This window comes from Neolamprologus brichardi, chromosome 14 (genome assembly GCF_056152115.1).
Source record: "Neolamprologus brichardi isolate AB-2024 chromosome 14, ASM5615211v1, whole genome shotgun sequence".
Lineage (NCBI taxonomy): Eukaryota > Metazoa > Chordata > Actinopteri > Cichliformes > Cichlidae > Neolamprologus > Neolamprologus brichardi.
The window spans coordinates 10,518,791-10,539,246 of NC_142117.1; the positions used below are offsets into that span (position 1 = coordinate 10,518,791).

At 40.8% G+C, this 20,456-nt stretch overlaps 1 protein-coding gene across 3 annotated transcripts in view; it reads left to right on the forward strand.

Annotated features, from left to right (window-relative positions):
• sik3 (SIK family kinase 3) overlaps positions 1 to 20,456 on the forward strand; it is a 36,581-nt gene that overhangs the window by 2,629 nt on the left and 13,496 nt on the right. For 2 of the 3 annotated variants that reach the window (XM_006801104.3, XM_035912234.2), the window contains exons 2-13: positions 12,790 to 12,906; positions 13,537 to 13,600; positions 14,717 to 14,878; positions 15,064 to 15,188; positions 15,415 to 15,538; positions 15,921 to 16,039; positions 18,506 to 18,616; positions 18,703 to 18,837; positions 19,173 to 19,253; positions 19,632 to 19,741; positions 20,006 to 20,162; positions 20,264 to 20,413. In XM_006801104.3, coding sequence (XP_006801167.2) covers positions 12,790 to 12,906; positions 13,537 to 13,600; positions 14,717 to 14,878; positions 15,064 to 15,188; positions 15,415 to 15,538; positions 15,921 to 16,039; positions 18,506 to 18,616; positions 18,703 to 18,837; positions 19,173 to 19,253; positions 19,632 to 19,741; positions 20,006 to 20,162; positions 20,264 to 20,413 — 1,455 coding nt within the window. The remainder of the gene's footprint in view (positions 1 to 12,789; positions 12,907 to 13,536; positions 13,601 to 14,716; positions 14,879 to 15,063; positions 15,189 to 15,414; positions 15,539 to 15,920; positions 16,040 to 18,505; positions 18,617 to 18,702; positions 18,838 to 19,172; positions 19,254 to 19,631; positions 19,742 to 20,005; positions 20,163 to 20,263; positions 20,414 to 20,456) is intronic. The other variant, XM_006801105.3, reaches the window with a different exon arrangement.

Here is a 20,456-nt window from a genome sequence, read left to right on the forward strand (position 1 = left end):
TTATACTCTGTGGCTCACAAGCACAGAAAGGGATGGTCCCTTTTCGAAGCCTCATTTCCCCCTCTGATGTTTTATAAAATCTGAGCAATTCGATGGGCAATTAGTTCAGAGTTTAATTTCCCAATAGCACTTCAACTTGGGTTTTTGCCGTGCACATTTGTGGAAATCTGGGGCTTTTGGCTTACATGCTTAGTAAAACGGAGGCAGTCACACAGCACAGACCTTGAGAAGCAAACAATTGGTGTGGTGCACCTTGATGTCGTAATAGTGAAAGTTCATTTCACCCAGACAAGATCAGTTTGTGAGGTGGAAGTCAAAACAAGAGAGTTGTTACACTCACGCAGTTTGTGTCACATGTTGCTGCTAGCAGTGTGGATAAATGTCGGCTTTACCGTTCAGGGTATCCACAAACATCCTTGCTAGCCGTGGCTCATTAATAAAACCTATTAGTCCTCTCTGATACTGTGACACTGTAAACTACCCATTGTAGACTAAATCTGTTACTCATAGTTCTGTGAATTTTGGGGACTAAGTAAACTGTGACCCATCATTGAGTTTTGCTTTTATTTTTAAATTCTTTTCATCTATAGCAACAATAAGAGCCATTTGATTTACAAAAATATCCAATGTGCCTTCATCTTATAGAACTAATAATAATCAATATGTAAACATTTAAACTAGCTAGCAGGATATACTCATGTAGTTAGGTATAATAGGCATTAACTAATGCCTAATTAAAGTGTATTAAGATGTAACTAATTAAAACAATTCATTGGTCAGTCATTTTTTAAAATATAATTAACGCTGTACTTTTTGGATTGCTTGGCCTTGAACATTGCTCCTCAAACCTTTCTCAAGCAACGCATGACTCGATAATCAAATAATGTAAAAGCTAATTCATCAATTATTTTAAAGCTTTTACCTCAAATAAATATGAGAAATTGAACTCAAAATGCTACATCTGTTCATTTAATCTTGGTCACTGTTTTCCCACGGACATTTTGGAGAGTGTCGGGAGAATTAAGTTTGGGTGTTTTCGGACTTTATACTGTCTCATATGTAGCACATAGTAGATTTAGTCCACATTAGATGTGCTCTTGCTACAGCGCTGTTTGGTTAGCAAGCAAGGTGAGCTAGCAAGTCAAAGAGAGTTTTAGGTTAGACTTTCTGATCTTGTTTATTCTGATACTAAAACAACATTTAATAAGCAGTTAATACATGTTTATTCTCAAATGAAAGAACGAAGATCCAAACCAGAAGGTGGTCTAACTTTGATATTGGGCCACATCAAGAGTTTACAACTGGCATATCAAATGATATGAGATAATGCCGTGTTACAGTAAACACAGTACAGGAAACAGCCAGAGCACTACAGGTTGAGCTGATTTGAAAAGACATTTCCAGTTGCAGAGCTTACAAAGTACTGCAGTGTTGATTCTGTTTTAACAACCCCACACTGTAGGTGATTTAGGTGACAGTGGCTGATATTTTTAAGCTTTTGTTCACCAATAGAATCCATCCCTATCTGTGCACGGCCATCTTTGTGATGCACTGTTGTCATTATCAGTCGCCCCACACCTAAAGGAGTCACCTTTATGTCATTTGTTCAATTATTTATATTTCTGAAGAATCACTTATTCAGATTCCTCCAAAATTACCACCAGCCTTCCTTCCCATGTTAGCAATACACACTCACTGAAACGCAAAGTGTTTTGAAAGAGCACTTGCTGAGATGTAAAGAATACATAGACACGCACACGCCTTTTAAAGTGTGATCTAAGAAAGTAGAAAGATCACAACTTTAAATTGCTTTCAACTAGAGCAGGGCGATATGACCAAAAATATTTATCACGATATACATTTGAAAATTTGCGATAACAATATAACTGACGAAATAATTGACACTAGACAAGTTACTTTACAACTCCACAACTTTATTTGTGAAAAAAAAAAAAAAAATCAACGTATTTACACTTAAACAAGCAGCTGTTTTTTATGTGCATTAAAGTTATATAAAAAGTTAACAGTGTAAATGTTGCTGACAGTTTAACCAAAAGGCATTTCCAGTGGAAATTGGCCGACATATCCTCAGCATAACCATGTATAATATCCACAAAACTTAAAAAGAGGTTATACACACAGAATACCGTAATACTATGCTGAAGCACAGCACGTATCAGCAAATCAGCAAAGTCGTACTAAAACATTTGACAGATTTTTGAGCACCATGTACGACAAAATCGTTTCGAGGTCAGTAAACACAACAAGAATTCATACATAAGGCACACGGGATTATAAGGGGCACTGTCGATTTTCAGAAAAATCGTAGGATTGATTTTAAGTGTGTCGTATTTTCCAAAAAACACAGTAATAACGACGGCCCGCTAGCATGCGCTACCAAAAATAGTGCTTTGTTGTGTATCTGACGGACGAAAGCTAAACCAGTTCCACACCACTGAAGTTGCAGCATTTTTACAAACCAATTCTGGTTCATCTGTTTCATTCAACGATCCACTTTCGCCCTTCTCATTCTCTGTCGCCGCCATGCTTTTTCTGCCATGTGCGTATGAAAACAAAGGCACTGTGCATGCGCGTTTTACCCATATTCTATCGCGATATTTCATTCTCCTATCGTTGCTTGACATTATACTGGTATTACTGTGAACGGTATGATATGAGCCCAGCCCTACTTTCGATGTCAAACTGACAAACTAAAACAAATATGTTTAATTTGTAGATATTTGTAAACAAAATCATGTCATTAAAATCTTGAATACATTTTATAAAAAATAGTCCAAAGAGCGATTTAGGATTTGTATAGACACGATGAAAAACAAATGCATATGTTGCTTGTATATCATAGAGATGGACAATTTTCCTGTTAGCTTCGGACATAAGGGTGCAGGCTGTGAGCTGGTCACCTTGTGTTTACAGTGCAGACCGCTTTAACAGGTGGCAAATTTGCACATCCTTTTTGCATATCCTTTTAACAGTGCCTGTCAGATGTTGTATGGAATTGACTGTTTATGCACATTTAATTAATTAGAATCAGTGAAACGTTTCATCTTTGCTACTACAGTGTCTTTGGTCCTTGCTGGTTTCTAGGTAAGAGGTCATCGCTAATAATTTATTGATGTGCGACCCAAGGACATACGATGAACTCGGAGTGCAGAATGCAGCACCAAATAGTGTCCGTTTTATCTGCATGACAAACCTTTATTTATTTGAATTGTAAACATGGTTATTGCAAATCACCGATCACAACAAAAACCTCCAGTCTTAGTTTGTGTGATGCTTTAACAGGCAGGTTGCTGGTTAAATTTGATTTGAATGTTATATGCGTGTGTGTAACACCATGATGAAGGAGGTGTGATCAGTGGTCTTGTTTGATCTGGTTAAAAATAAAGTCGAGTTGGGCTTTTTCTGCAGCGGGTTGAGTTGTAGGCACAGGAAGCCGGTAGTTAAAAATCACAACTCTGTGCCGTCATCATCCAAAGTGCTGCTTGTTGTCAGCAGCGACTGTGTGTTGCCAAGGCTCCTAGTTGGAGAAAGGTCGCTCCATTGAAGTCTTAACTGGTTTCCATGGTTTCAGTCGTGATGATGGTGGTTCCAGACCCCAACCACCAATTTTGAATGCGAGTGATTTACCATTGGCTATGGTCTTTGTCTGCCATGAACAAAGTGCGCTTCTATTATCAGACGGACTGGGTCCTTGGTTTCTTTGTCATTGAAATAACTGCAAAGTGTCATGATAGGTACACGGTGCTGTGTGGCACACCCTGACCTGTGTGTTTCTTAGGGAAGCAGGCCTTTCCCCATGTCCTTCTGTCCTTTTTCCTGTGTTGTCCCCCTTTTCCTCCCCTGTGCTCTTGGTAAGAAACAAGCAAGAGGAAGGGGGCCGACAGGATGGCAAGCGTTAGGTAACAGGCCTAATGTACTGTGTAACAATTTCACTCACTCCCTCAGTACACTCACACAGCTCTCAAAGATACAGCAATCCTTCTCGCTTTCTCACAGACACACTTACACATGCCCGAATGTGATTTCATTTGGGTGAGTAATACGACAAAGGCTACGTTTCTGCCTGACTTATTTTCCTGCCCTGTAGTTGTCTTCTCCCGCGTCTCAGTGAATCTGCAGCTTCAAAAGAGGAAGAACACGCACCAGAATGTGTGTGACTGTGCGGCGCATGTTTGAGGGCACTCGAGGCTTCGTCAATACGATCACATTGTGTTCCTGACGAATTATAAAATCAGCTACAGCTCTGCCTCAGAGTGGTGCCAGCAGTTTGTGAATGTGCGTATTAGTGCATGCAAAGTCCCTGTTCTGTAGCCTCTTACCTGTATGATGGATAAAGCTCTCACACACAGGGCTTGTAGTTGGCACTGGTCCTAGTAGAAGAAAGGCTACTGCATTTAGTTGTACTGGTTTCTATATCAGTGGAACCATCAGCTCAACATCAGGCATTATCAGGAGAAATGTGTCTTGTTATTGTTGTTGTTGTTTCTCCAAGGACAAGTCTAATGGTTGTGTGCGGACAAACCCTAGGAGAAATTTTGCTTCATGTTACATGTGTGAATACAGTTTATGGAGTGTTTTTGGAGCAAAGGGAGAAGTACTAACTTCCAAAGTGCAACCAGTAGCTGGAAATGGGTGAACGACTCAATAACATACTTTCAGAACTTAGCAGGAAGTAAATGGTAAATGGCCTGTATTTGTATAGCGCTTTACTAGTCCCTAAGGACCCCAAAGCGCTTTACACATCCAGTCATCCACCCATTCATGCACACATTAACACACTGGTGATGGCAAGCGACATTGTAGCCACAGCCACCCTGGGGTGCACTGACAGAGGCGAGGCTGCCGGACACTGGCGCCAACGGGCCCTCTAACCACCACCAGTAGGCAACGGGTGACTGTTAGAGCCGGGGCTCGAACCGGTAACCTTCCGATTACGAGGCGTCCTCCCAACTCTTGAGCCTCCTTAGTCCCTTTTTTGCTTTGATGATCACAGATTTGCATAGGTTTGTGTCTTTGCATAGATGGTCTAAGTAAATGCCAGGAGGCAGCTTCTAGAGCTGAAAAATAAAGCCGATGCAAAAATGCCAAAAACTTGAGTTCCCCAGGTGTTGCTTGAAGTCAGCTCCAAAGGTCTGTCACTGTAGACTCCAGTCTTATAATGCCCAAGTTTACATCATTAAAAAGCATATGCACAGTTACTATTCGACACCAAAAATTACTATTGGATTAGATGCTCATTTGCAATGGTATTGATGCCATCAGTGCCATCTTTGCCTCTTCCACTTGAGACACAACTTCACACAGTAGCATTACACACAGACCCACTCCTCACTAGCAACTGAACTAATTGAAGTTCACAACACTTTTATAGAATATATGAGATGTCAATAAAGCTCCCATTTCACCAGCATCGAAGCATTTAACAGCTATCAGAATCTGCTTTACTGGCCAAGTATGCGTACAAATACAGGAAATTGGGCTCTGTTTTCTTTGTCTTGTTCTCAATATAAACAGACAGTAACATGTTTAGCGTATTTATATGTGCAGTGCTGCAGAGAGCAGTGATGTTATTTAAAGGATGGATAACTGGTTACTGTATTTGCAGTAAATACATGGGAAGTTCACAGTATGTTCATTTTGCATGGCACCTGTTCAGTTTTTGACTGCAGTCTTAGTAAGTATGATGCTGTAACAAGCATGTTGCTGGTTAAATTTGATTTGAATGTTATATAGATGTGTTTATATGTTTGTAGCATCCTGATGAAGCACGCGTCGTCTCCACTTTTAATGCTAAAAAAAGATTGTTGTTGAGGCTTCAAAATGTGGAGTCCAAAGCCATCCTGGATGGCATGGTGGTTACCTCCATCTTTTGTGCTGTCTAGGGTAATCAGGCACCTTGAAAACTGCGTTTAGCTGAGCATGCCACAAAAGACTTGCTGCTCTGGACTATTCAAGTCTACTGTGTAGGTGTTGCAAGTAGCAGTTATAGTCATAGAATGCTGCTGCAAAACTATGACGGGTCAAATTAAATTGGATATTAATTTAATAATAATGTTTTTTTAAGACATTTAAAAAAAGAAGCTGATAGTGGCCACTTACTCTGAACATTGCCAATCCCCAAGCTGATCGTTCATTCAAACAGGCCTAATGCAGACTGATGCTGTTTCAGGTGGCGTCTCCTTGTAAAGTATGCATTAATTCCAATTTCTGCTTCTGATATAAAAATGTCATTAATAAAAATTGAATAAAATAGTTATTAAGCTTCGGAGGAGTGGTTCTTGTGATGTCTGTGTTCATCAAAGCTCAGTGGTGAATGCTACTCACGATGAGGTATTTCTATCCCACAGAGTTTAGTCACCATAAAATGCCCGCTTTGCTATTTAAGAAGGGGAAAAAGCTGATGAATGTGATGTCCAGTTTTTTTTCCCTCTGCGCTGTAGCATGTCCCCTTTCTTGTACTTTCAGCTCAACACACTCAGCTGAGTCATTTCGACACATTTACTCATACAAGTGCACAACACACCAGTAAAACACCTCTGAAAGGCATTGTGCTGCTGACTCATTGTGCCTGTAACATCACTGTGCGTGCTCACGCTTAGCACAGCCAGAGCAACGCCATTTGTGCTGACCTGACGTGACCTTATGGTGCGTGATGTCTTTGTGACATAAGCATGCAAGACTCAGACTCAGTTTTATAGTGTTTATATTTGAAAAGATGAGATTTAACAGCAAACATTGGATGGCAGGTTATCAGTTGAGCTGGGGTTTTTGTGTGCATGTGAGTTAAAACGCCTTCACATGCTGATGTGGGTTAAGCCTGAGCATTATTCCCTCTGTGGGTGTCGTAATCTGTGTCTGCTGTCGATGAAGGTTAACCTCATACAGTTTAACACCACACCATTTTGTGTGTGTGTGAGAACACAGATGAGCGCACAAGATGCACTTTCCCAGGCTTCCCACTGTAGACATTACACCATAAACCAAGTTCTGCTTTTTAGAATCATAGTTGAGTCATGCATGAATGTTTTCAAGTTCAAGTCCTAAAGGATACTGAAAGCTACGCCAACAGGCATCACAGAGCATAGCTCATCATTCATGTTATCTGTAGGTTCTCTATAGATATGTTGTCAGGTATTTCCCTGCACTCTCTGTTTTTTTTTTTAACAGAAGATGATGCCGAAAACACGCTTGAGGGTAATTTAAAAATGGTGTCATCAAACAGTTTTTCCGGTAGAGATGCTCTGACTGGCTTGCTTGCAAACCCCTCAGCGCTGTCCAGACACATTCGCGTTAGCTTAATTGGCGATTCTGAATTGTTTGTGGTTGTCTTGTTGATAAAGTGCTTGAAGTGTGGAGAATAAGAACAGTGTGAATGTATGGTTAAATGTGGCGTGTAGTCTAAAGTGTTTTGCGTGGTCAGCAAGACTGTTTCAATTTACTGTAGCAGAATACACTTCTTGGATGAGCAGACGTAGGTGTGGAAGTCAAGCAGTCTTGAGACTAGCACATTAGCACCAGAGAGAATAATGGAGAATAAAGCCGAATGCCACCTACACCTCAGCCGCACCAAGCCGAAAACTGACAAGGGCGAGAGACCGCCTAAGATCCGCAGACAAAGGCATTTACAGGCAACCATTAATAGAAGGTTAATAAAAGCTTCCACAGTTTCACCCGCGGAAACCTTTTACGACTTTTACTTCCTCAAAGATAGACCTTGTTGACCAAAGGCATGCGAGGTTAGTGTTTCTGTCGATTGCACTGTTTCAATTCAATATAGATGCATTGATTGTGTTTATGGTCGCTCATGTCAGTTAAAGCCGGGATAAAAAATTGGCTGCAGGAATCCAGTGTTATTTAAAACCCAGGATAACTTCAGACAATTTTAGAGTTGTTCTGATGGGTTGCACACTTGGAATATGTTGCGCAGTGATGCTCAGTTCCTCTCACCTCAAAACAGCTGTCCAGTCCCAGTGTAAAGTGGGTTTAAAATGCCATATTGATAGTTTTTGGCAGCTTACAGATAATGCCCATCTGAGGCGTACACTATCTAGTGTGATCAGGGCATGAATCCAGCCTAAATGCAGTTATCTTCAGTGTCTTGGGCAAAAATGTTGACTTGATGGTATTTTCAAGAATCACAGTGAGGGTGTTTTCCGTAACTTGGAAAAAGCTGATTTATGGTTTTCTGTGTACACAGTTTCTTAGAAATGAGCTGCATGACAGAGATCGTGGCCCATAGTAGATGCACAGTAATACACAAGATAAGACAGTGTAATGTTTTTCCATAAATAGTGCATTGCTGAAAATGAAGGCATTTTTACTGTAACTGCTAACCAATGACAATGAGATTTCCCCGCCACACAACAGCAACCACAAACACGTGTGCATGAGGGCAGGCATGTTTCACAGCAAAGATGGAGTACAAGAAATGCGCTGTGGTCTTTAAATTGTTGCTGCAGCAGTGTTTACTTCAGTCCTTCTTGTGTCTGTGTTGGTGTCCACTGTGTTTATGCAGGGAGACATTTAAGCGTCACTGTGTCATTAACTTGCGTATAAGCTCCTAACAAGCTCCCAATAATCTCAGTCCTGCTGTCCTCTGTAAGGTAGCTGAGTCCTTGTTGTACAACTGAAACCTTCATTAAAAAGCCACCAATAAAGGAGAGTGATAAGATTTGGATGTACTTTACATCTTAGCTTATTACTGAGTTTCTTATAGTGGAATTATGATGTTTAACCTTTCCTGAGCTACATGTTACAAGTTCATTTAACAGTGGACGCAGTGAAATAACTAAAATGAAATAAAATCAAAAGCTTAGTTTTTTGTATCTACATGAGCACCAACATTTATTTACTGTTGTTATAACAGTTACTTGGAAACGCAGATCCTAAAATATTTGGGTATAGAAAGTACTCTTCCTCCAGCTCTGAGTCATGAATGGTGCTTTACACTAAATACTAAAGGAGCCATTTCTTGAACACTTTGTGGTTACTGTTGTGTTCTCTGAAACTTGTGTCTGTGTCTGTGTGTAGTAACGGGTCCAGACTCCTCTTCTGGGCATCAGCTGCTCGGACATGGTGCTGTGTTGAGGTCACTGTCTTGTGATCAGAAGGGCTATATGACACTTGGTCTCATTGCAGCTGGCCTCCCAGGAGAGTGTGCGTGTGTCTGTGTGTGTGTCTTCCTGTGTGTGTGTGTGTGTGTGTGTGTGAGAGAGAGAGAGAGAGAGAGAGTGCAGGTATTTTGGCAGAAATAGCCATGGAAATTGGATCAAAGCAGATGAAAATCCCAAAACTGCTTCGGTACACAAACTCTAGTGCAGGTTGAAACTGAACTTTACAGACATGCACTCGTCACATGCTTGGCAGTGGAGTCGAGCTGAGCTGAGTCGAGCTGACCTCACCTCAGGGCAAGTAGGTTAACCTGTTAACACAATAAAAGGAACATACTTTACTAGCTGTGCTAATCTCAAGCAATGAAAGCTGCCCAAGGGGAAATTCGGGAAACTAATATTTAAGAAAACGGGGAATTAAAAAAGGACAACCCTTCGTTATCACCTCTCTGCAATGAGCCTCATCCACCAGACAAGATGGGAAAAAAGCACGTCTTACAGCAGCTAAAAACAAACAACAACAGAAAGTAACTGAATTTTTGGTATGAAAACCAGATCTCATGCACCCTGTGCTTAACTCCGTACCCCATGAAAGCTCACTAGGAGTAACCCTTGAATCTCTTTTCTCATCTGATCAGTTTTTGTGTCATTTCAGACCCGCTTATAGAACAAAATGACTCTGTGAGCATCAGAGGTTAGTGAGGGAGGTCTTTACCTATACAGCTACCCTTGGAAAAACCCAGAAACAATTGTAATGGTTGCCAAACCATGTGTTTATTGATATATACTGAGGTCTCAGAACTCTTAAGGGTACAGAAGCGGTCATCAGATGTCTTTATGGAATAAAGAGTTAAACCATGTTGCAGCCATGTCTTACTTCCTGCAAGGACACATTCAGTTTTTATACTCTTAAGATATTACTAACCGAATAACTGGATAAAGTCTCCTGTCATGGGCTGGATTTTGTCTGTGCTGAGGGAGAGAGACAAGGCTCCAGAGCGGGACCAATATGATCTGGAGTTTTCTGTCAAACGTGACTAAATGTTTTCTTTTGCTTCACTAGTACAAATGACATTTAGCAGACGCGTGTATGTGTGTCTAACATTATACATTTGTTTTTTTCCGCCCGCTAACATTCTCTATAGAGTTGTTCTCTCTCTGCCTCTGTGTATCTGCCACCAATATTTCTCTTCACTTAATACTAAATATTCAGTGCAAGGCATGTGTGAAACCGCACCCTTTACTCATTCCTCACAACCTTAAAACATGTTATAACTGCCTCTGGACCTGAAAGGCTTAAGGGGACTGGTATTGCTGTATGCTGGACCTACGCAGAGCTTTGCAGGCTGGTCTGTGGGCTACTTCTCGTGTGTGTTCGTGCTGTTGTTGTTCCTATCAGGGAGAAGACTGAAGTCATAATGAGGGGGCTCCACTGCAGCCACTCTCAGTGCTTCCCGTGATGCTTTTTGAATTATTTTTTGTATTTCTTGCTCATTGTGGTAAGCGCCAGTCACTCCCTTCCCGTCCAAATCCACTTCTCAAGCAATCGGCATTCTGTACATGATAGTCGGGCTACATGCTGCTGGGTTTTATGGAGGACAGCACGCAAGCAAATCTGCATAGGTTGCTTTCCTCAAACCCTTCACCGTGCACAGCCAAATGCCTGTGCAAACAGACACGAATGTGTTATCATGAATTCCGTCTCAGCCAAGATCAACATCATGGTTGGAGGTAACTGGTATCTTTGCTCTGTCCTTGGAAACGTATCTTGATCCAGCATCTCACTTCAAGCCAGACCCTACCGTATAAAGGAGAAAAATGACTGTGTGTCTTTAGGAAAGAATGGCTTGTCCTTTGTTTGTTTTTTTGTGGCTGAGATTTTTATTTTGATGTCCCATATGGTACTACTGGAAAAAGAACAAGTTAAATTTACAGGATGCCTTAGTGTGTATGAGAACATGGAGAAAAGGGAATACTTCAAATTTATTTTTGTGGTGCCAAAAAATGAATAATCTTCCTCTCTTCCTCTTTTTTTGGGGTATGTCATTGTTGTATAATTGTACTTGCTGCCCTGTTTCCACCTTTTCACAAGGTCTCGCTGCCCCCCAAAGTGATAATAATTGTGCTCATTCTCGTGTGATCCAGATGTCCTGTTGATACCGTCCAGAAGATGCAGAGGGGAGCAGTTACGTCAACAAGGCTTGACGATGGCCAGTTCTAAGAATAGATTTCCAGGGCTTAAAATACCTCGTAGACTCACACGTTCCAAACAGATGCCTACATACATGAGGGGGGGGATTTTTGTTTCAGTCTTGTTTTGATGCTTTGTAAAATTATCTATTTAAACTAAACAAACATGGTCAATCAGGCTGGATAAGTCAACTGTTTTCATTTAATTAGGAATTTTGTTTTTCAAGCTTCTTTTATTTTTATTTAACAAATTTAAGATACTCGCGACTATTAGAACTGAAATAGCAGTTGTGTATGTGGGGCTCAGTGCTGTTATCAACTAAAGTGTGATTTAAAAAAAAAAAAAACACAACACCAACTCTGCCCACCTGACACGTTGTTTTTGTAAGTTGCCAAATTTAGTGAACACATGAACTCTACCAAGTGCCAATGTTTGTCACAGTTTGTACAATACCTTTGAAAGGAAAGTTCACACACCAATGCACCATATAAGCTGGATGAATGCCACACTTGCTGCCCTGTGCTCTCTCAGGAGCCCCTACGTCCGCTCTTCCTCACTTCCCCTTCCTGTCTGCTCCAGGAAGTTGGCCTTGCCAGGCTTCAGATGGCCTCGTCTTCATGGCTAAAAGGAGTACTCGAAATAGTACTTCACAGAATTTGACAAATGAGTTGGTGTGTGAGTGTGTGTCTGAGTGTGTGTGTGTGTGTGTGTAATCGCAGCATAGTTTTCATGTACTCTGTCCACGCTTGTCTAGCAGAAGCAGAAGCTGTGTTTTGGGGCATTCCCATTAGCTTTGCTTGATTAAGTCATTAAAGTCGTCTACCCACTCCTAAGTGGCGGAGCAAAGCTCCTGTCACAAATTATCACAGTCCGCATTGCCGGAGCTATTGTCGAGGGGCTCAGCAGTTACGCAAGCATTACGCTTGCAGTCGAAGGTCATGGCGTGGGTCACGTTATCCAAATAAGCTGGAAATCAGGAATAACACAGTCTGACAGCACACTTGCCGACCAATCACCTCAAGAAGTGTCGGTGTCCCCTGTTAGTTTTCATTTTTAGTTGTCTTTAAGTTATTTTTTTAAATGGGTAAAGTCTCCCGGGCTGCATGCCCTTAGTCCATTTGTTGGTAATTTACTTGGCTTGTTACTGTTCTTTGATTATTGTGTCATCACAGCAATATTGTTAAGACACTGTGACTGTGCCCTAGATGTGTTGTCTGTAATTTAGGTGTCGGCAAAATACCGTTGTCATGAGTGCTTTAGAGACATAAGAGCTGACAAACATATTGTATGTTTTAAGACGCATTCTCTCCTCCTCTGCTAACCGTTATTGTTTCTGCTTTTTTTTCTCTGTCTTCTGTACTCCGTGTTTCTTTTTTTAATCTCACCCTCTTCACCACTTCGCCATCTCTCCTTCTCCCATCATTCATCTCCTTCCATCTCTTTTTTTTCTCGCGTCTCTGTCTCCAGGTGGCTATAAAAATAGTGGATAAGACCCAGCTGGACGAGGAGAACCTGAAAAAGATCTTTAGAGAGGTGCAAATCATGAAGTTGCTGAAGCACCCCCACATCATCCGCCTCTACCAGGTACACAGTCACTCTCACCCACAGAGCCTTTTAACACATCTCTGCTCACTTCTTCCACCCGGGACCTGTGGCCAAATGTGAGCAAATAGATGATTGAAGTGTAGAAGAATCCAGATGTTACCAGACATTGTTTTCTGGGGGTGTTGACAGTTCAATTATAAAATGTTCCTGGAAAAGTCTCAAAAGTATTGGAGGGTGTGGGGGGGAAGGGGGGGGGGGGGGGGGGGGCAGTACAACTACAACCTTCTGCCCAAAACCTCACTCTAGTGAGACTCGGTGATAGAAATTTAGAGGTGAGAGTTTTGTTTGTTTTCATACTTTTCCAGGTGTATGAGGATTGTAACACCCTACCAGTGTCCCAGCATCTGATCTGAAATAGCCCCCAGCAATTTGAAGGCACGCTTTTTTATCACGTTACCATAACTTTTAACAATCTGATCCTCACACATGCATAGGTTGATCAGTACACTTAAGTACATGGCTGTTTTTGTTCTATTTACAACTTTCTTGTTTGTATGCCAAACTGTGCTTAGTCATTCAGTTATGTAACGCATGAACTGCCCATGACTAGATGTTGGCCTGTGAGAGGGTCTGCAGGTCCTGGTTTTTATCATTTGTTTATATCTTTAGGTGATGGAGACGGAGAGGATGATCTATTTGGTAACAGAGTACGCTAGCGGTGGAGAGATATTCGGTAAGGGAGCCCCCCATTGTCACCTTATAATGTAGATTCTCTGTCGTTGACTTTCTCTTACTTTGATTTTTGATTGTGTCAACATACATAAAACAAAATTGTAATCTAATTACAGAGTGCCTCCAAATGTTTTAGATAATGATTGATTTAATAATTGATTCTAAGTGTTTAAGTTTTGTGTTAAATTCAGGAACGTTTTCCACACACAGTACTGCTGTTTTCACGACTGCACTGTGGTCACGTAATGCAGCTGTAGCATTTGGGCTCTGCTGCTTTGGAACTCCAAGCTGATTTTAAATGCTGATCTAAGTGGGCTGATATCAGCTATGAATAACTGTGTTATTAAGTAAAATCTTTCTTTTTTTTAATAACTTCTTTAAGCTTTTCTCTTTTTTTAATACATGTGTAAAAACAGCTAATGGGAAGTAGAAGCATTATCTAACAGTTGAAACTTAATGTGGGGAAAAAACAAAACTGAATTTAATGTGTTCAGAGGGGAAAGAGGTTCATTTTCGTGCTTCACTGCCAGAAAGTCTGATGAAAAAGGTAATGATGATTAAAAGGGGCCTTTGCTAGCTAGCCTCAGACGTGGGAAGATGCAAGTTTAAGACTAATTGTGTATTTTGCTAAACAATGTTAAGTCAGTGCTTGGAAATGCAGATAAATCAAAATAACATTGAAGACCATTAAGGACAACATCGAGTTTTTTCTCTTTAATAAACACAAGTTTCTTAACGTCAGTCAAAACCTTTTATTTTACTTTGATTTACATTCAACATGAACATTAATGTGTTTGATGTGTTTCCAATGTAGCTTTGGTATTAAATGTCCTTTAAAGTGGAATTAAAAAGGTTTTAGAGTCGAATTTATTTAAATCTGCAGACTCTCTGTAATTAAAATGAAAGTTTTTCCCTGTAAAAATGAAATGAAATTCCCTCTCTGTGCTTTAAAATCCCAGATCCCACCAAAGCTGTACACTTTAATGTTCACCTGGCCAGTCTTGGGAATTAATTTAATGACATTTGTAGCACAGGATCTTGTACCTGAACAGGTACACAGTAGAAACGCTGTGTTCCCTTCCTAAATCCAGCAATTGTGTTTTGTTTGGATGTACAGACCACCTGGTGGCTCACGGGCGAATGGCAGAAAAAGATGCCAGGAAGAAGTTCAAACAGATCGTGGCAGCGGTTCATTTCTGTCACTGCCGCAGCATTGTCCACAGAGACCTGAAGGCAGAGAATCTGCTACTGGACCACAACCTCAACATCAAAATCGCAGGTGTGTGCGCGCACGTGTGTGTTTGCACTGAAGAGCGTATGGGTGGGTAGGTTAAATTTAGTGGTGGATGTGGATGCAGGCAAGTGTCAGCATGTACTTAGGGAGCATTTTTCTGTTTTGAACAAAATGTTTACTCTGTCAAGGCAACTGGTGAGATTAAATCAACCTCTTGTCTGCCCTGTCAGATTTTGGTTTCAGCAACATGTTTTCTCGAGGCCAGCTATTGAAGACATGGTGTGGCAGCCCTCCCTATGCTGCTCCTGAACTATTTGAGGGAAAGGAGTATGACGGTCCCAAAGTAGATATATGGGTGAGTCGACTTTTAGGTACGCAGAAGGCCCTGCTGGGCTCAAACGTGGGGTGTGGCTAGCTGACTTGAATGTTCCAGGTACGGCTGAATTGAAAAGAAAAAGAAAAACACAGACGACCACATTTCTTAAATAATAGACAGAGCTCTGGAAAAAATTAATAAATGAATGGTTTTCAAATTTTTCAAAGTGATGTGCTCACAGCTGTTTTCCCTCTCCTCTGTGTAGAGCTTAGGTGTGGTGTTATACGTGCTGGTGTGCGGCGCCCTGCCCTTTGATGGCAGCACTCTACAAAATTTGCGGGCACGTGTCCTCAGTGGAAAGTTCCGCATCCCCTTCTTCATGTCCACAGGTGGGACTGCAGTCAACTCTTATTCTTCTCCATGTTTTTAATCAGACAAAACAAATTTACCTTTGTTCCGCGTGACGTACACGGTAAAGACTTTTAACAGCTGCCGCTGAAGTCCAAGCCTGGCCAGCTTTTGATTTATTTTATATGGTTTATTTTGGATAAAAGCATTTTATGTTGTATGAGAGGAAATAATAAAATTGGACTAACAGAAACTAAATTAATAAATTAATAATTATCTTTAATTTTTTTTGAACAATGCAAATCATTTTAGCTTTTTCTGATCGTTTGTCACCACTTGAAAGATTTAGGCTTACTAGTTAAATAGTTGAAATATTATACTCTGATATAAATGCATAACATGTATGCTTATGTGTTGTTACAGACTGTGAGTACTTAATTAGACACATGTTAGTACTGGAGCCCAGCAGACGGTTGACCATGGAGCAGATCTGTAAGAACAAGTGGATGAGACAGGGGGACCCAGACCCAGAGTTTGACCGGGTGAGACCTTTTTAAAAGGATTTCACAAAGTCATTCTTTCTGTTCTTCGTGTGTGTGTGTGTGTGTGTGTGTGTGTGTGTGTGTGTGTGTGTGTGTGTGTGTGTGTGTGTGTGTGTGTGTGTGTGTGTGTGTGTGTGTGTGAGTGTGTGTGTGTGTGTGTGTGTGAGTGTGCTTTTTTCTGTTACAGTTTCAGTATAAGATGTTGATTTGGCAAAACTCTTGCCAGAAAGCAGAGTTTTTGCAAAAACGACTCACCCCATCATTAGTGGCTACACTGTGTTACACAAACAACATATTTAATTTGCCAGATAATTTGGTTGCACTAGAGATGATTGAAAGCTGGATGAGAATGAACCCCAGAGTTATTAAATATTATGTTAAATATAGTTACTGTCAGGCACCAGTTAAGCTTAACAGCTAGCCTTGAACTAGCCCTCTTTAATCCCTTTGCAAGGAATCATTCATTTAAAGTTACTTTGCATCATTAGGAACTTAATATACACATTATCTAAAAATGTTAAACTCATTTATAAAAGTTAAATTTATAGTTCAGCTTTAGATAATGGTTTAACCACATGAAAGAACGTTGGGAAGTAATTTTTAAAGTAATTTCTAGTACTTTTTATAAACATTTATCTGGATATGTCTTTAACTTTGGTAATGGTTAATAAGTAGTTTGTGGTTCATCAAATAAGCCTTTTTATGGATGGTTATAAAAGTGTCACTTCTTTGCAACACCTGTTCAACATTTTGGAGAACTATTTCCCAAGTGCTCTTAAACAGATGAAGGAATTTTTATCACAGTTTTTCCAAACTTCCTATTTGTTTTGGATACTTAATTTTATTTTGCACACAGAATCAAAGTTATTTCATAAAAACCAAAAACTACCAGGCTCAGAATTATTGTGCACTTACAATAATAATATTAGCGATGACCCAGACTCGGTTTTCTTTCTGAATCTTCACATATCCTTCTTTCTTTATGATTTCTTCCATCTTGATGAGATTCCCTATTACAGACCAACTGGAGCATCCCCACAGCATAATACTCCCACCATTGTGTTTCACTATGGGGGGAGTAAACGCCCATCTCTATGGGATAAGAGCTCTAGTTTCATGTCATCTGACCAAAGGACCAATCTCCAGTATCCATCCATCCATCCATCCACTTCCGGAGTACCCGGAGGGAATCCATGCAAACACGGGGAGAACATGCAGACTCCACACAGAAAGACCCGAGCCTGATGGTCGAATTGAACTCAGGACATTTTTGCTGTGCAGCAACAATGCTAACCACCGTGCTGCCCAATGCAAAATATTTCTCTGTGTTGTCTTTAGCATACTTCAGTCTGACTTCAAGGTGTCTCTAAACAGAAATCGAGTCTTTCTTGATCTGCAAACCCGCAGTTCATTCATTATGTTCAGGATTCTAGAGATTTTCTTGTTTAAGACTACAATTCCCGTCTTGGATAAGCCATTCACGAGTCTCTTTGGCTTCCTACCTCCGCCAGGCTCGTTCTGTACTGTGTGGCTGTCGATACTTCTCACTCCAGTTCTTGACACTTGGATACTCTGTGATACATTTGAATATCCATCTCCTGCTTTGTGAGCGTCATCGGTTCTTTTTCTCAAGTCTAAACTGATTTCCTTTGTTTTCGACATGATACTTTCTCACTGACAGCTCAAACTGTCACTGAAGTTTGTAAATGGGAAAATAACACTCATTTTAACTTTACAAAATGTCATCATGACTGTGGTTTGTGCTCTAGCTCAATAAAATAGTCATTTTTTAGGGGTGGCTAATAATATAGACCTCGGTTATTTTCTAAAAATATAAATAATTATATTCTAAAGAAAACTATGATGTTTTTTTTATTGTTTTTTTTAAAGAAAGCCTTTGGAAACATATAGACAAAAACAATTTTGTCCTCACTTGTACGTTTGTAAATCACAAGGCTGTGAACCTGAAGGCTGTGGTTTATATTCCAGTACTCACCTTTTGGTTTTGGTTTCACTGTCTGTTTGCTTTCACTTGCTGTTAGTTAGGTTAGGTTGCGTTCAGGAACCAAAGCTACTTGGTTATTTTAGGGGGAAAAACCCACTGGGTTAAGATATACTGATCTTTTGACTTAATGTCAGTATCTGTAGCTGAGCATATGAGGAGGAGTAATGAAAACATGATCACAAACCACAGTGATCATTAAAAATTCATACTATAATGGATATGTAGTGTTATGGGTGCGGATGTAATCAGAATGCAATTATCATCTCTTTTCAGCTGTAATTACACATAAAATAATTCACACTTCATAAAATCTTGACTTGTTTTACACAAGCTAATGACATAAATCAACTTAAGTTTTGGCCTCACTAATAAATTGTGAATGCTTTGATCATTATTGTTGTTTAATAGCAGCAATTATTTGAGTCTGTAAAGCATTGCCATGTTTTTCCACTCCCTTCCAGTTGATAGCGGAGTGTGAGCAGGTGAAGACGGAGAGAGAGATGGAGCTCATCAACGAGCAGGTGCTCATGGCCATGTGTGAGATGGGCCTGGACCGAGAGCGCACACTTCAGGTGGCGAAAAGTTTCATCTCTACCTTTTTGTTTATTTGTCAAAATATATAGCACAGCTTATGAATGTCTTGCCTTTTCTTCTTCAGTCTCTACAAACAGATGCATATGATCACTACAGTGCCATCTACAGTCTGCTGGCTGACCGCCTCAAGAAACACAAGACCCTGCGTGTTGCTCAACCCACACTGCGCCCCATTAGCTATCCTCTAAATGCTGTACAGGTGATTCATTACCTCTTGGTGTTGTCATGATATGTGGGGTCTGCTGATATCAGTGACATTATTGCGATACAATTAAAAGGATCAATGTAGTTTTCTGTAGATTCTGTGTATACAAAATTGTCTTTATATCAACAGGTTTTAGGAATAAATTTTGTGAGGCACTTGAGCTGTAGATGTAGTAAAGGTGCCTCCTCCATCAGTATATCTTACTGTAGTCCTGGTGTCTGTCCGCTGAATGGTTTTAACCCATATCTGCCAATCACTCTGGGCTAAGAAGATTGTTATCAAATTAGCGCAACCCTTATGACCTCTGTATGTGTGTTTGTGTGTCCCAGCAGACAGACCCACAAGGTAATCCTGTTAGCATAACCGTTCCCCACGTCCAACTCATCAATCCAGAGAACCAGATTGTTGAGGTGAGTTAGCAGTGGAATCAAGTGGTTGCATCAGCCTGGGAGTAGGTGCGCAGCAGCTAGGGCTGTTAAGCTTGAAAAGAAAGCTAGAACTAGCTAATTTCTTCATAAACTGCAACAGTGTATGTAGTATGATGAGAAATAAGGGGAGTCTCTTTAGACTCTTCAACTGTGTTTTGATTTCAGTTAGTCAGTGCTATGTAGTAAAAATGTGTTCTATTTTAATAGAAAACACTTATGCACGTTTATATAAACATGGAATGCATTTAAAATGTGAACTTTGTCTTTATTAAGTAACAAATGCACACAAGCATGCAGCACACACTACCAAAGATCACTTCTGATTGCTAAACACTGGCTGTGTGTTTATCTATCGTTCAGCCTGACGGCAGCATGGCTCTGGACAGCGATGAAGGGGAGGAGCCATCTCCTGAGGCCATGGCGCGCTACCTTTCAATGAGGCGGCACACTGTGGGGGTACCAGACCAAAGGTTAGGCATGAACTGACACTGTTTTCACTCACATTATTAGGTATTTGTCTAAAACAGTGCAGCACAATTGCATTCAGATTTGTTGACTGCCAGCTATTTATAGATGAGGTAATATATTTTAGGGTGTGCACATGTGGGTTATTTCAAGCAAATTTGAGTAAGAATGAGGAGCATTAAAGCATAAGTAATTATATTAGCTGCTTTCTCACTAATCGTAAACAATCATCGACTCATTTTATGTCATTTTCTCCGTTTCCCTAACAGGACAGAGATGCAGGAAGATCTCCAGAAGCTGCCACCTGGTTTCCCTCGTGGTGCGCTGCCCCAGCCCCCTTTCATCCCTCTTGCCCCCACTATGGGTCAAATGCACACTCTTATGCCCACACAGAGCCTGCAGCCCACACAGCAGCTGGAATACAAGGTACAGTCAGCTGGGTTAGACCAGATTTCACTTGGTAGCCATCAGCTTACTTTATTCATTTTCCCACTTAATCTGACTTCCTGTGCCTGCTGATCCTCCAGGAGCAATCATTGTTGCAGCCGCCTACCCTCCAACTGCTCAACGGCATGGGGCCTCTGGGTCGAAGAGCTTCCGACGGCGGGGCCAACATTCAGCTACACGCTCAGCTCTTGAAAAGGCCCCGAGGGCCCTCGCCACTTGTCACCAGCCCGGTGAGGATCTGGATTTCTGAATGTAGTCCACCTTGTATGTCGT